This window comes from Acipenser ruthenus, chromosome 22 (genome assembly GCF_902713425.1).
Source record: "Acipenser ruthenus chromosome 22, fAciRut3.2 maternal haplotype, whole genome shotgun sequence".
Classification (NCBI taxonomy): Eukaryota; Metazoa; Chordata; class Actinopteri; order Acipenseriformes; family Acipenseridae; genus Acipenser; species Acipenser ruthenus.
In genome coordinates, this window is record NC_081210.1 from 2,586,786 (window position 1) to 2,603,535 (window position 16,750).

At 40.0% G+C, this 16,750-nt stretch overlaps 1 protein-coding gene across 1 annotated transcript in view; it reads right to left on the reverse strand.

Annotated features, from left to right (window-relative positions):
* Positions 1-3,838: 3,838 nt before the first annotated feature.
* The window catches only part of LOC117431513 (E3 ubiquitin-protein ligase RNF216-like), a 28,553-nt gene continuing 15,641 nt past the window's right edge, over positions 3,839-16,750 (reverse strand). Inside the window, exons 17-20 of the mRNA XM_034052489.3 lie at positions 9,540-9,637; positions 8,115-8,337; positions 6,075-6,144; positions 3,839-5,907 (exon numbers count right to left, since the gene is read on the reverse strand). Of these exons, the coding sequence (XP_033908380.3) occupies positions 5,591-5,907; positions 6,075-6,144; positions 8,115-8,337; positions 9,540-9,637 (708 nt within the window). The 3' untranslated portion in view covers positions 3,839-5,590. The remainder of the gene's footprint in view (positions 5,908-6,074; positions 6,145-8,114; positions 8,338-9,539; positions 9,638-16,750) is intronic.

The window sequence follows — 16,750 nt, forward strand, 5'->3', positions numbered from 1 at the left end:
CATTCTTTAGAAAGTAATGAGAAAGCTGAAGGCGTTCAGACATTACTCTTATAAAAGATTTATTAGAATTCCTATGAATCCGCAGTCTTACTTTTTAGGGTAACACTTTAAAACAAGAAAGAAAGTGTAAAGCTGTTAAAGGCAAGATGCAGAGATATGAAGGATAGCCAGGAGAAAGAGAATGACATGCACCCTACGTAGCAAGTGGCTCTGTGTGCAGTCTGTGTGTATGTGGGCAGCACAGTGAGATAACGCAGGCAGCACAAACTCATCTCTCGCCTTCACAAAGTTTGTCATTCTAAAGTATTTTTAAGCCAATCTTACCATGCATTAACCCTCTGTGGGTGCTACAATATCCATGTTTTAGTTGGCAAGCACGGGCAATACATAACTAAATCGGACCTGCCACAACTGTTTGCATTTTTGTTTTATAAATGCACAGGATAAACATGGTGAATGCATGACAAACACATGTGCAAATGAAAAGCTGTTCAGTTAAAATATATTCTTTCATCCAGTGCCGACACTACAGTGGGTCTCAAGGTCGTTGCAGTCAGTTTGATTTCATGCATACAGACAGACTCTCACGACCGCTTGTCTGTTACACCGGGTGCTTTAATAATATGGAACAAATAGTTTAATAAAAATTCAATTCGGCTGAGCTGCAGGACTCTCCATCTAATTGAATTCAAGCAGCAACTTTCTCAGATTCTCTTATTCTGTCCTCGGAACAATGCAGGTCTCCAAGCATGTCCACCAGAAATGAGGGTTCAAGAGCTTGCCTTGACCTTATCTGTGAATGAATAGACAGACAGGGGCCTTCTATGGAAAGCAGGATAACCCGTCCCAGGTTCCCCCCATTCAGGGCTCCCAACCAGCCCTCCACTTAACCCTTTCACGGCACGGCATCTAGTGTCAAGAACAGCAACAAATCAGTCATTTTACTGTTAAATGAATGCAACATAATAATCCGAGCACTAGCCAGCACTGGTCTATCCTTGTTATAGCTGTTAGGTTTGGTATTAAACTAGTTATGCTGGTTTATATGCTGTGAATGACTGAACTTTCACTATAACTGCACACAGCTAAAACTGATAATCCATTGAAACAAGTGCATCTCATTATAAATGCTTAATTGCAGTTTAACATGCAAATGAATACATTTCTTTAGAATTTGAAGCGGTCTCAGCCCCACCATTAAACAGTATACAATTTTACAGTACGCCCTCCTTTTATAAATGTTCAGCAAGCCGTGGGTTAAACTCATTTCTAGACGCACCTGAATATTTTACGATCAGCAATGCTATTCAATTCCATTTCCATTCCAAACGCAGGTTCAGCTTATTGCCATGGAAACCAGACACATCACTTGCAGCCCCTTCCATTTATCTCATGCTTTACTGCAGCAGAGCCACCTGCTATCTGGATATGAGGGACAGAAAATATTCTAATTTCATACAGGGTGTAATTGCTTCATTACATTGATTGTGAAACATTAGACTCCAAATGCTCCACAGTTTTTTTTATTGATGTGCCTGTGTTTATACAATTCCCAATACACAGCTTGCAGATAAAGGCTTCTTGGTGACAAATGCTGCCCTAATTACTAAAGGTGGGTGTCCCTTATTGTTTTGCCCTGAGGTATAGTGATATGCAGATGTTTTCTAAACGGCAACAATTAAAAAAAATAAATAAAAAAAAATGGCTACAGCCGGTATACCTTGCTAGTGTTCACACTTCTTTTTATTAACCTTTTTGTTTTGTTTTTATCTACATTTTGGGATTCTACCTAGTGCAATTTACAGCCCTTTCTCTCCAATTATCTCCAGTAGTCCGGCTCTCTGAAGGCCAGCATGCATCACTCCTGTCAGCAGGATGCTGTGCCGAGCCCTTTGTTCAGAAGCTGAGAAGGGGGGTCTGTGTTCCTCCATCTGAAGAAAGGCCTTTCAGAGTAGACATTTGATAGAATGCCAGTCACAAGCAGAGCGTTCAGTTTGAATTCTCAAAAGGGCAGCATGAGTGATACATAAAAAAACTAAAGTATCTAAAGAAAATTTGATTAAACCAGACTTGTTAGCAACCAATATGGGATAAAGCACTTAACCATGGATGGCTATCTTACATTTTTTGTAAACGGATTATAATCGTACAATATGTGGCTGGAACCTATAAGAATCTTTAAGAGGTGGTGTGGGTGGGGGTCGAAACCTTGGTCCTGGAGTCATTTAACTGTAGGTTCAATTGCTTGGATAAATCAATTAGTATTCAGGCACCTGGTTTAATTTAATTAGTAAAGACATGGTTTGAAAGGTCATTGCTGTCTACTCCTGCTGGGAACTCCCACAATGGAATTATCACAATTTTTCCTAAAATGTTTTATAAAAAATACTTTGAGAATATTGTACCTAGAATACCCCCAACACATAATTTTGTTGGAAATGACAGCCTTTTCTTCCAGTTTAACTATTGCAGAGTTTATGACTCATAACACTGATACCCAATGTATAACAACCAAGGGTTAAATTGCATAGTGGTTTATTTAACTATTGCCAGAAGTATGTACGCTTAACATGCCAGATCTTAAAAATGCATCACGCCCAACCAGGAGTTGTTCTTTTTATTCTGCAGCACCCCCTGCTGGGAGACGGAGGCTAGTGCTGCAGAGTGCCAGTGAGCAGAGCATCAGTGCAGGTTTGTGACGATGATGCACTCAATTCTGCTTGAACTGACTTTAATTTACCAATTCACTGCCCCCATGCAAGCAAAATTAACATAATACAATCGCAGAAGCACCTGCTACACAGGAATGCTCTAGGATACCAAGCCTCTTAGAAACCCAGGCACATTTTTAAAGCTTTCTTGGCATGATAATTACATTTTCATTTGTAATACATGGATTAAAAAGGTACTTGTTAGTAAATGTAAAACCATCTACTGTTAAGTATTTACACCATCTAATAAACAGATATTTCCATTTACTTATCCAGAATACTTTAATGGTTACATCTGAAGCAGAGAACAACGACAGGTAAGTAGGCATATGATTGTTACAGAAGGAGCAGTTAAGAGCAGCTGCATATCTCGCAGTGATGTCATGCAGCCGACAGCTCCCCTTTGCCCAGCTCTCAAGCCTCATTTCTAAATCCTCCCTGTAGCACAGATGTGTTTGGCAGCAACATGACAGCGCCCTGTGTGTGCGGTTTCCCCTGAGGGACAGTAATGATTAAATGGAATAGCATTGTTTTATATAGAATGTATTTATTTGTCCTAAATCATGCATTATTCCAACAGTTTGAAGTGCTGCAGTGTTCACAGTAAATGGTGCAGAGAGCCAATGAATCAATATTTAACTGTAAAACATGTATAGTGTAAGGATATCGAAGAAAAGCTTTTTCACTATCTGCAGGGAATAAAACTCTCAATGCAAAAGTATTAAGCTTGACCGAAGAGTAGCCCAAGAGTGATCAATGTTTTATCTGTCTCAGACTTCATTAAAATACCTTTTCAAGATCACAGAACAAGGTATGATCTACTAAAGTAACACTCACACAAAGCCAGTCCCTGCTGTCTTCTACGAAGTCCCCAATAGTCACAAAATACATTTATACTGGAGTAATGCAAAGAGCATGATGGATTACTAGGCATGGAGTACTTGTAATGCATAAATATCGTGCGTTTTTAGGATACCCACTTGTAATCTCTGCTTGCTCTTCTGAAGCTTAAACAGAGTAAACATTAGCCAGGTAGTAGGTGTGAGAGACGGTACAGAAGTGCCAGCATGCCTCTGCCTCATGTATCCACTGTGCTGGGACAATGACACACAGTCAGTGAAACACAATTAACAAAGTGACACTTTATTTTATTATACACAACACATTTGATCTAAACAGTAATCAGCCAATACATAACAGAATTTTCGTCTCTATCCTGCAAAGATGCTATTCAAAGTCTGCTGCGTAGTTTCGTTTTTAGTGTGCAAACAGTATTCTGTATTCTACAAGAATTAATTGTATTCTAAAGAATTCCCCGTCAAGTGTTGTCTGTCCCTTAAAGTACAAAGAATAACACCCCAAGCCCCTTTTCTTAACACTGTTTAAGTTAAACAAAACTTACATTGCAATATAATTGTCTTTCTGGAGAATAGGTTGAGAAAAACTTGAAAAAAAAAACAAACTGAAAACGGAATGCTAATACAATTAAGAGAACCATTTTTCCATGGGTCTTCTTTTCAGACCGACATTCAGATCTTTCTTTAAACTATACTACTCTGAAATTTGTCAAGGGTTGCTTTTTAGTTATCCCTGGACCTGCAGAATATTGACCCTCAAATCAAATTTAATTAGGAATATTCCTCATGATCCTCAGAACAGGCAGGTTTCAAGTGTGGGTGATTTGCAAGTGATTGTTCATGTGACAACCATGCATTTAGAGCGATTTCCCTCACTGCAGCATGCATTCACTAAAAGACTTGCGGCACGGCAAATGATACAAACTGGTGCATTCCAAACTCAAATGGTGAGTTTTCATTAGGATATTCTACTCTGAAGTTCTTCGGATTATTTCCTCATGATCTGCACCGTTGCTAGATGAAGAAACCACCCCTGGGACAGCCGATAGCTACTGTACATTGTGGTTAAAGAAAAGGGCTTAACATCAGGAGGTTCCTGGTTCAAATCCCGGCTCAGCCACTGACTCACTGTGTGTGACCCTGAGCAAGTCACTTAACCTCCTTGCGCTCCGTCCTCCGGATGAGACGTAAAACCGATGAGGTCCTATTGGGACTCTGCTACAGTTGTTGATGTACAGTCCACACTCTAGTCCATAAGTCGCTTTGGAAAAAAACGTCTGCTAAATGACTAATTAATAATAATAATAATAATAATAATAATAATAATAATTATTATTATTATTATTATTATTATTATTATTATTATTATTATTATTATTATTATTATTATTATTATATAACAAAGAAATAAAAAAATAAGGACAGCAAAAAAGCCAATGTAAACTCCATCAAAACAACAAACGCATTTAAATAAAGTAAGTTTGTTTTTTTGACAAATCCTTATGTGATATGACACATTTCACAACTGTGATTCACCTTAAATAGTTTGTATTCCTTAATTTTTTTATTTTATTTTTTTTTAAATGTAACTTTTCTTGGGCTGCTTCACACCTCAAAACAGATACAAAGTCAACTCAAGCAACCACCCTTCTGTATAAAATTGGACTTTTTCAACCCAAACCCATTTATTCTTCTTGTTATTTTGATATGCTGCAATACACCTCCAAAATGATAAGTTTCTGACCAAACTTGCTTCAGGCTTACATTATTGCAATCTGGCCCACATTCTTTGCAACATTAGTGTAACATTTAGAGGCTTGGATGATCTCAACAGTCTTATCAATACAAGTGCAAGGCTGAGATTTTAATCCCCTCGCTCCATGAATGCCTTTGAGAGAACAGCTTCGAAAGGAGGCAAAGGAACCCAGCACCAAATCCCTTGACTCTGGGGGAAGGGGTAAAGGGAATGTTGATTTCTACTTCTCTCTGCTTCTGATCGGAATGACGTCACGTATTGAACCTTTACATTGGCCTGAAAAAAGGGGGGTGGGGTCCGTAGTGCATCGGTAAATGAATGTCCAGGTTCATGTTGGGGAGCTCGTAGTTTACCTGCAGGTTTGGCAGTGGGGGAACGTAAGGCGCAGGCTGGATGTGAAGGGGCATGTTTAGGTGCGGATGGGGGACGTGCGGCATCATGATCTGTGGGTGTAGGAGGTGTGGCGGCGGTGGGTGCTGCTGGACGAGTCTCTGGACGTTAAGCCCAGGGACTGGATCCTGCCTCCGGGGGATTTTGGCAGGGGTCGTGTCTGCAGGAGGGCCAACTCTTTTGACGGCATGATCTAAGGAAAAATAAAACATGACAAAAGATTTATATTAAATTAATTTGACAACCTTATAAAAATGCCCCTTTCGCCTCCTGAGCAATGTTCGTGGTTCAGATCAGTCAAACACACTCTACTAGTCAGATTTTTTAGTTGAATGCCTTGCTCGCTTTCAGAAGACGTACCTGCATCTTTCTTTCTTAGTTCGTTTTCTGCTTCTGTCTGAAGATCTTTAATTATTCTCTCATCGTCTTGCTGAATAATGATAAAAAAACAAACAAACATAAGTTTCACATTAAAAATTCACATTTATCTGCAGTCAATAATAAAAGTTATTAGTAAAACAAGAGAATACATTAGTTAGAAAGCCAATAATGTTTTGCTGTTCAATCTGCATCAACCTGCTTTTAATTATCATCTAAAAAACAGAAGTAGGCAGGTGATTCACAGTAAAATTATTCACACCATAATGGCATGAATGCTGTGACTAAGAGGTCCAACATTGGCAGTAGTTCCTCGAGGCGTATGAAGTGGACATATAACATCTCAGCACAAAATGCCACGCCTTACTACAGCCTCCAAACTGAACAGTTCAGTTTGCCTCTATTCTTTACTTCAGTGCAAGAGGCACAAGTATTTAATGTTACTGAAAGCCATTTTGCACTGAACGGAGTCTGCAAACCCTTTTCAATAGCTAGCTGACTGTTGAGATTGCAGCTCCATTCAAGTGCTAACTGTTGCCTCCTGCTGCAGGTTATAGAACATATGGAGACCAAGGGAAGTCGGGACAGTGGCCAGCAAAAACAAGGCAAATAAACTGATACAAGACACCCCACAGAAATCTTTAATGACATGATCATGATTGAAAAGGTATTCTACATTCTGATGCTAGTTCTCTTGGGTTTGATTATTGTACAAGATATGTTCTGTAGAACTCACTGGAACTCTTATTAGTGGTTTAATTGGTTTACAAGCAGTCGGAAGGCATTCCAGGAACAATGCTGGCTTTTGCTGAAATGATCAGCATGTGATTACTGGAATAATAATAATAATATTTATTATTATTATTATTATTATTATTATTATTATTATTATTATTATTATTATTATTATTATTATTATTACCCAAACGAATTTATCATAATCAGTAAGATACTCAAGACCTGTACTGCGATTGCATTACAAGCCTAGATTACTTTTTTAGCTATACTATACAAACATAGTACAAGTATGTAGTTGAGATCCCATTAACCAAAGGGAAACTTTAGATGGAGCAAACTGTAGATATATCACTAATGGAAAAGAATAATGTTATTCATTTCTCTTAATAATGGCATATTAAGCAACTGGATACATAGTACTTTAGTCTTTAGAACACACTGTAATATAAACCCAACATGCTTTTATGGTTATGTAACAGTTCAGTGTCATACTGGTACATTTAAAATCCATTAAAGTGCATTGACCTTGTACAGCTAAATGTTACAGGAAGTGAAATGTGTCTGGCATGACCAAGCATTTGCTATCTACAATCTACAATCAACGTCATGGCTAAATCACTGGTAACAAGAACATGCAGCCACTGGTACCGCTATGCTAGGATCTCATGGCAAGCTCTCTAATCTAGAGTAGTTTCACAGCGTACCCTGCATCCTGTACAAATACACACACTTTATCCCTTTCAGCCCCTTAGCGCTGTTTAGAGTTCTTGAAGTAATGACAGGACTTTAAAGTCCCATTTACCAAAATATATGTACAAAATAAATAAATAAATGCTTGTCCTATTCTCATTTATAATCAATTAAGGAGTTCCTTTTTTAATTATATAACTTAATTTAGCATTCTTCAGTTCGATAAATATAATTCAGGACTGAAAGGGTTAAAGAAATACAATAACTCTTAACTGACATGGTGCAATTGAGTAAACAAAACAAAACAAAACAGTGCAAGATTTAAGGTAGCCACCAAACACTTAAACATATACGTTATTAAATAAAGAAATCAAAAAAGATGATATTAATGTACTTAATTAACCTGTTGTGGTTTAAACACTTTGAAGGCTTTGTCATTAACATGTTAAGGTCTACACTCTGTGAAATTCTAAGCGTGGTGGCTGCTCATAGGTTTGTACAATGAAACGTACAAAAGCACAGCTGACTCATGTTAAACAGCTCAGCATCTTCTCATAATAAGAGCAGGGGTGGAGGTTCAGACATGTGACTTACTGTGGGGTCTGTCCAAAGCGAACACTTCTGGCACTGCCGGCAGGCGGAGCCGGGGGTGCGGGCGTGCTGGCAGAAGTGGTTGTATCCGTTAATGGGGGCTCGGCAGAGGTAGCACATGTGGGCTCCACAACGACAAGACATTCGATTGCAGCCTTCGGACTTGACCAGGCCCGTGCCACACTGGTGACACTTCCTCACGCGGGCCGCCGTCATTTTCTCCTCGCTGTTTAAACATATAATAGGGTTACTCATATGAACGGTTGGGAGTATTAATGCTAATGCTGCTGCTACTGGCACAACCCTGCAGACCTACAGCATACACAGGTTTAGAAAAGAAACACTGCAGACCTACAGCATACACAGGTTTAGAAAAAACAAAACAAAAAAACACTCAGAACGGCAGACCACGCTATACACATGGTAAAGATAACGACGCTGGGTTAGCCAGAGAAGCCAGTGACCGGTACAGGTGATTTTAGCTTTCAGAGCTGCGGCAAGCTTTCTTCCCATCAAGTGGACTTCCTGTTTGGTTATTAAAGGATGCAGTGGATGTCCCCAGAATACAGGAAGCCATGTCTAAAACCAGCTGCATCCGCATACCCAGAACTCTATTATAGCGGCAGGAAAGTACAGCAACTATACCAGCTTCCTAGCAACACAGTCACACCTGTGCAAATCCTGATTATAGTGAGAGACGTTTGATACAGTTCAGTCACAATTCACACCCACAGCTCGTGGTTACATTATTTTAGACCCTGGCTGGAGTTAGTTAACACATTACCAATATGTCAAAAGTATAAACGCACACACACACACACACGTTTGCATTCCTATATTTGTGGGGACTTCTCATTGACTCTCGCTATAATTTTATTTACTATTTTTAACTCATCAGACAACTCCACACAGGGTGAAAGTTGACAACAAACATATTTAATTCTTAAAAATGGGGTTTTAAAAAGTGGTGAGGTCCCCACAACGTAGTTTTTCAGGAGTTACTATCTTCATAGGGACATTCTCACATTTTGTCCACACATTGATAGCAATACCTGCTGCCCCCCCACCCCTCCACCCACCACACAATAACCACTGTAGCTACAGACTTCTGTCTCAGTCTGAGTTATAGTATCGGTCCAACACATATTGAGAAATACCGTTTTTAAAAGCTAAAAACAACAAACCACTGCCAAATGGATGTTGCAATATGCAGCATGTGGTTACATTTAATAGCAAATAAGAAGGTTTCATCATCTCCAGAACCAAAGGACTAATAGGAAGCGCAGCTTGTGTTTATTATGTTGTGTTTGAATAGCAGATTGATGAAAACAATCATTGAACCCTTTTCTGTAATTTACATGTTGACCATATGGTGTTCCTCAATAGACAACGTTTACAATATTAAAAACAGTTCAAACAAATACTTACAAAGACACCCTTATGCGGATTTCATCCTTCTCGGCCACCTGGTCACAAGTCAGGTCTATGTGGTCCTTCCAAAGAATATGGCATTTCCGACAGCTTTCCTGAAAAAAAAAAAAAGAGAAACAGGTTTGGAAGGCGCTGTAAATAAACATAGATATATACATAAAAGATATTGAGAACCATATGTAACACAGGTACAAGGGAAAGCAGGGGGACAGCCTAGTACAAAACAGCACAAGCCTCTGTCCGGATGCCAAGTTCTGAGCAGCCCTACACCAACATAGGGTCTTCTCAATGCCAGCCCCAGTCACATGCTGATGAATGGATGGGTGGATGGATTCTCAGGACAGATCTGAGTGATGGGGTGGGAGCTGACAGCATTCCAAGAGGGCATCTGGATTAAAAAAATCCAAACCGTGATATACATTTCACAGGAGACAGGAGCAGCATTCGAGTGGTAATACAACACCAATGGGTGTTACTGCTACATATTCCAGTAAAACCGGTTCATTATCTGCACCCAACATCAAGACTGTTACTTTGTATAATGCAAGCAGTTTCTGTATACTCCTTTTAAGTTATACCTGATTGATTCATTTTTTGTTTTTCTAATAGGAGGTTACAAATGACTCCCATAAACATTATGTAAAGTTATGGCGTATTCGGGGAAAAAGATTGTGAAACCTCTTGGCTTGCAGCTCAGCTTGTAAATACATGTACCAGACTGAACACCTATAAGCAGTGAGACAGCAAACCCTAGTGGCAATAGGAGTCATGACAACATGGATTTGGATCACAGGCACTGTACAAATACTTCCCAGTTGAAAGCAGTCGAAAGGTAACATCATGACATTCTGAGGTACAAACGCACCGTGTGCCTTCCTAATGGAGAAATTACAGTGCCTGTGCAATAATGCAGAATAATAACAACAAGGAAAAAATAGCAGTATCTAACCGTTTACAATTACAACATTTACAAAAACGAAGTAGGCTTTTTACCCAGTTTCTGATACCATACTGACTGGCAGCTTTGTGGTAATTTTCTGCTGGGTCAGATTTTGGCTTCTCTGTTTTCACAAATAGTACCCCCACCACTTCATATCATTTTAATGATGTGTCAACAATATTTAAAAAAGAAAAAAAAAAGAGGAACAGCTTATACACTTTAAATAACTGAATAAGCAGCCACAGAAATAGACAAGCAATCTTTGAATACAGTGGGACACCTACTATAGTGTATTGTTTTAGTTCAACTACAGTAAGTGACATTCAAAATGGTCACATTATGCGAGTTCAGTTTAATCACGAGCATTAAAGGTTTAGCAGTTCCAGAGCAACAGGAAACGCAGTGTTTGCACACAGCCAAAGAGATGCAGGCTGCGGGACTGCACAGACTTTCTGGGCTCGGAAGGCACACACCTCTCCACTTATATATGTGTTCTATAAATAACTTGTGACTTCATTGTAATGCAACACCATGAAATCCACATGACTGAACTTGACTTGGGAACACATGGTTCTGCCCCCTGCGCATGAAAACAAAGCTTCCTGGGGCCAGCGGTACTTCCTGGTTCTGTAACCAAGCAGTATAGTGAGGCACCGATTGTGCAGAAAGCAGCAGGCCATTTGCTCATACAGTACATGTATTGTTCTGTACACAATCAACCACAAACCAATTTAAAATACTGATCTTAAAAAGGTATGTTTTTACTGCGCTCAGAATACATTAGAAAGGAAACTTCCATGTAATACTGAAACTCAAAGCAAGCGTGTCAAGTGGAAAATGACTCAGATGTTGACTTTGACTAGCCTTTATGAAATGCAACACATTTTTACCAGGCTTTTAAAAAAAGTCGGTCAACAGACCACAACCTACACTCAGAAACACAACCGTAAGATATATCAGACAGCGCCTGGGCTTGTTGCAAAGTATGTTATGATTCTTTTACTCCGAGTTCACGTTTTTTTACAGCGGAGTGCTCGAGTGTTTTAATGTTTGGTTGAAACGTAAATCTTACCACAACCCATTTCCTGTGGTATGCCTGCTCTGTGGACCAACAGCATGAAAGGAAAGTCACAGAAGCTGCTAATGATTAACCAGGCCTCTAAACTAAAACATCTGCCGGCTGCAGTCTCCCTGCTCCAACCAAGTGGCCACACCATCGCTCTTGCCAATGAAAAGAATGGATTAGCATCCGCTGCTTTTTAGTCTGTGTCTCTCTTTCGTTCATTCGTGAATTAGTTATAAATTGACAGATGATGCAAATATCATTCAAATAAACAGTAAAGAGATAAACTACTGTAGGAACCACTTGGGGATACAGGAGTGTCTTGCATCTTTTCAGTTGTTACCCCTTCCTTTCCTTCTGTGACTTAAAACGTAATAATAAGAATAATTCAGAGCATCAGCTGTTGTATTGCCTAATTACCAGACATGGAAGCTAGCGATCAAAGGAAGAACGAGAAACAAGCAAGTTATTGGCACAAAAATAAGCAATGCAAAGTCAATGAGGCTGCATTTATAACAAAATAAAGAAAAAGAAACGCACATAAATGATTATTTCCTGCCGATCGAGAAGTCGTGTATGAATATGAATTTGTTGTATTTTCATGAAGCCAAAGCCACAGACGGCCTTGCTTACAGTAAAATGTACCACGGACAGCTGGTCTCCTCTCATTGGCTAGCCATTCAGGAGTCATGTGACTGAGGACGGATGCAGGGAACTAGCTTTCTGTGGTTTGAGCTCAGATATAAAATGCATGCAGTGCTAGAGACACACCGAGGGGCCGTTTTTAAAAATACTTTGTGACTGCCTCCAGCACAGCAAGCCGACGCATCAAATTGAAAATAACCAGTACACTTTATTTCAACATTAGACATTGAACCAACATAGAGCTCAGGTTTGCAAAGAAAGACCATCGATATTTTGAGCATTGTTTTTTTTTTTTTTTAGGAAGCACAAAGCACAAGAGCCCTGGAGATGGCCGGCCTCCTTACTGTACTCTCAGCAAGCCCATGATTAACAGCAGCTGTATCGATCTAAAAACTGCTGCATACCTGCCAAGTTTCATACACGACTGCTCAGCTTTGCATCAATACCGTTTTTATACGCATTAGCAACTCTTACTGATGAAATTTTGATTTACGCATCTACCTCACATAATTACCGGTACACTAACATCTGTAAAGCTTTAAAAGGTCTTGTAATACAGATTACCATGCGGGGCTTATCCTAGATTCACTCTTGGAGAAGGACTTTGAATTCTTACAGCTTTTTTTTTGTATTGAATTTGGGCTGTGTTTTCTTTATGGGTCTACAGCCACTCAATGCCACATTAAAGGTCACGCCTCTGTGAGAATCAAGACACCACAAACACACCACAGGTGTGGATCGTTAGACCCATTCCTGCTTTTGAGGAGCAAACCTGCCATTAGACTTGGAAACACGATTAGAATCTTCGTTTCGCAGCCACCTGGAATAGGACACAAGGTACCCAACAGCCTCCTGCCCGGCTACCTGCCCACCTTACGCAGCTTCCTGCTGTGATCGCAAAGCCATGGAGTGCACAATAAAGACGAAGCTGCGATTTATGCAATGTAGCAATAGAAAGGAAAGAAAGAGATAGACTGAAGGTCCCTGGCATCATCTGCTGCAGTCATTCAAAAGCTCCCCTAACCCTGATGCGCTCCAGGACCACAAGGATAGTATTTTACTCAGCTTTCAAAGATTGATTCATCCCTCGTGTATCCCGAGATGCACAGAGCTGAGAACTGAAACAGAAGCCCAGCAGTTGAAATGGGGCTTACGGGCTGTGCACAGAATATTTTACAGGAACACAATGAGCTCACCGCATTGCTATTCCAAACACAGTCAGACAGATGTTCTGCAGGAGCCGTGTGCAGGCAATAAAAAAAATCACAGAATACATTCATAACCAGTTTTATATATTATTATAAAAAAATGATAGAAGTACTAGTTAACTGTCATTTACATAAAAAAAAAAAACACAAACCCACCCCCCCCCTTACTGCATCACTCAGCTTGGCAGAATGCATACAAGATTACTGACACAATCAGGCCTACTCAGAGTGTTTATATTAATAATAACTTGAAAAGGTTATTTATTTTATTATTACTCATAAGTACCAGAGGAGGCATATTTTAAAACACACAATGGTAAGGAATAGGTATTAGGTTCCTGTTTGAAGAAGATATAGATTCAATCTTGCAAATTTCTGCATCTCTGACAGCAGAGTAATCCAAAGGCTGGAAGAAATCACTCAGAGCTGCTGTGGTTCTCTCATGTGTATTACTAGCACTGCAAGCATCATTTCATTGTGCAGAATCGGATTTCACACTGCAGCAGCATCCTAGCAGCACCTGAAACTCAGTCCTTCATCGATTCAACCAGACAATGAGAATGGACTGGACTGCAAAGCCCTCACAGAAGGACATACACACACACACACACACACACACACACACATATATATAATATATAGCTACAACATACTGCAATATCCAGAGTGCAGCAACTCTGTATTTCAGAGTCTGGAGCTAGCCAAATACAGCACTCCTTCACTGTTACTTATCACAATGCACAATACATGGGTAAAAAACACACACTGTGCATCGGCCCCAGCCATTACTGAAATCCAGGACAATTATATCACCAAATTACCATTCCTCTCATAGCCACATGAAATCGACATACAGCATCAACATCCCCATTTGCGTGTCCTGAAAAGTTGTGCATCACATGCAAAGCTGTCAAGCTAGCAGCGTGACATGTGCTGTGCCAGTGCCTGTCGCACCAGATCAGTTGCAATTTACAGAGCTGGTGTTTGTGTATCACACAAAGAACACCGACTGAGCTCTGGGCTTTGATCTATATTGAAAGTCGTATTTTCTGAATGCACGCATGTATGGAAGAGTGACTGTTTATCAGACATGGGGTAAAATAGAATTCTATCCTCTTGTATTGCAACCTCCCTAACAATGCTTACTCAAGTGAAGACTTCCAGTATTATCCATCACACACGCACAGAGGTAGGTGTGATACCTTTCAGAGTGTGAATTCTCTAAACACAGCACAGGCAACAACATATGGGCTATCAAAGTAGGTCACAGCACACAAGCAAGTGCAAAGAAAGGTACAGCACAAGTTTATAAATTTTCCTTGATTTAGGAGACTAGGAGTTTTCCAGGCATTTATGGTTTTACATATTTTTCCTATTCCCCCGGAGGAGCATAGAGAAGTGGAATCTATGAAATCCATGGCAGCTGCTTGAAGTGGGATTCAGGTCAAGCCAGTATGCTCAGGTCTCCAAGGCAGCTCTCTACTGCCACCGCGTGGACCTGAACACACCATGCAAGGAGTCGAAGGTCTGAAGGGGCTGTGTCGCATACAATTTGGGAAGGGTTTTCCTTCTTGCTGTTTTGGCCTTTCTATTTTACAGAAGGCTTTTTTCGCCCCGATTTCTGATAAAGCAATGACACACACTACAGGTACGTTCAAGAATTCAACACTTTACAATATAACAAGTGCACTTCCGAGTTAATAACTTGTTGTGAGAATCAGATGCAGAACCCTTACCAAGAGTCTAAGTGCTACATTTTCAAACCATTTACTTCAGTCTTTAAATTAGCCTACTATAATTACCATTTTTTGAAAGAGGTAAAAGAAACACTCAATTTTACAAAACTTACACCAAAACAACCAAGTTGTATATTTCAACTTCTCTTAAGCACATAGTAACAAGATTTTTTTGTCCTTTTAAAAAAAAAATAAATAAATAAAAAAGATTGAGGTAAACGCTTTGAAAATATCTACCCATGTCAAATTCAACGTCTAAAAATACTCCAGTTTCCCTGAAAGGATCCTGATGCCCAGCTTCAGCTGAAATGAGTGACTGGTGCAGGAAGTCTCCCACTGTGCCAGAGAGAATAAAGGTTCCAGGACGCTCGCTCCACACACACGACTCTGCTGTGCCTGGAGGGACGGGCAAAGGCAACGGCAGAACACAAGCCAGAGGCAGAAAGGTACTGGCACAGAAATCGATGGAGATTAGGGTTAATGCATGAACGGCATGACCAGATCACTTAATACTGGCAAGCTATGTTACTTTTTTACAGTCCTTCTTATCTACTTATTGACTGATTAGGCTTGCATATCTAACATTTTATATTTGTGGATTAAATGCTTGAGGATTCATTTGGCCAAATAATCAAAACCAAATACAATAACATAATATTAATGTAGTAGACAATGCAGACAACTACCGATCGTCACCAGAGCCTTGCTTACTTCCTCTCTAGCTTTGAGCAAAATGCATACTGTATCACACTTATAAAAAACGACCATTGCACATTGTACCAGCACACTGGAAACCGGAATGGAACTAATTACGCCCTCTCCCAGTAATCAGTGTGCTCTTCAGACAGATGCAATTTTCATGAGAAGTGTCTCACACCTCTTAATCAGCCACTCTCAGCCATTTCAAACACAAATCAAGTTGGAATAAATCCCTTCGCTTCCTGCTCACCCCACGCTGTGCCCAAGTTCCTGTCTGTAGAGGCCTCCCCCCACCCCCCAGCAAATTATCTTTTTGGCAACTCTGCCATAACAAGTGTTTTTAATTAAAACATAACCCTGGCGAGCATAATCTAGTTTTAAAGCGGCACAGAATTCCCATCTCTCCCTCTCTCTGTTTGTTGAGTAATGTTAAGGGAGCAGAACCAATTTGCTTCGCTATAATCATTACTGCACAGTGCTCTGTCCATAAAACTCTGAAAAGCAAATGCCATTCTTGACAGCTGCAGAAGGCCTCTCTTTCATTAAGAAACTGGGGCCACTGTTTTAATACACAGTAGCAAGCCTTCAACCTTACCAACTAGAACCAAGAAACAGAACAGGATGGCTTTAAAATGGAAACAGTCTACATGAAAAGCACTGCATTGAAAGAAAAAAGGTTGACGCTTTGTCAGGTATTGAATTCTCTGGAAATATACACAAAACAGTAGGCTGCCTGGCCTCATTTCCTTTATCACATCACTACAGCGAAGCATTCACAGGAGGGAAAGTCTGCAGCCGACAGCTCCAATATTAAAAAAACCCTAGACTGCACTACCTTCCGGAAGCCTACCATTTTATAGCAGATCGCCATCCATGCCCAAAAGTGCACAGATGACTTAACGGGATTAGATGCAGAT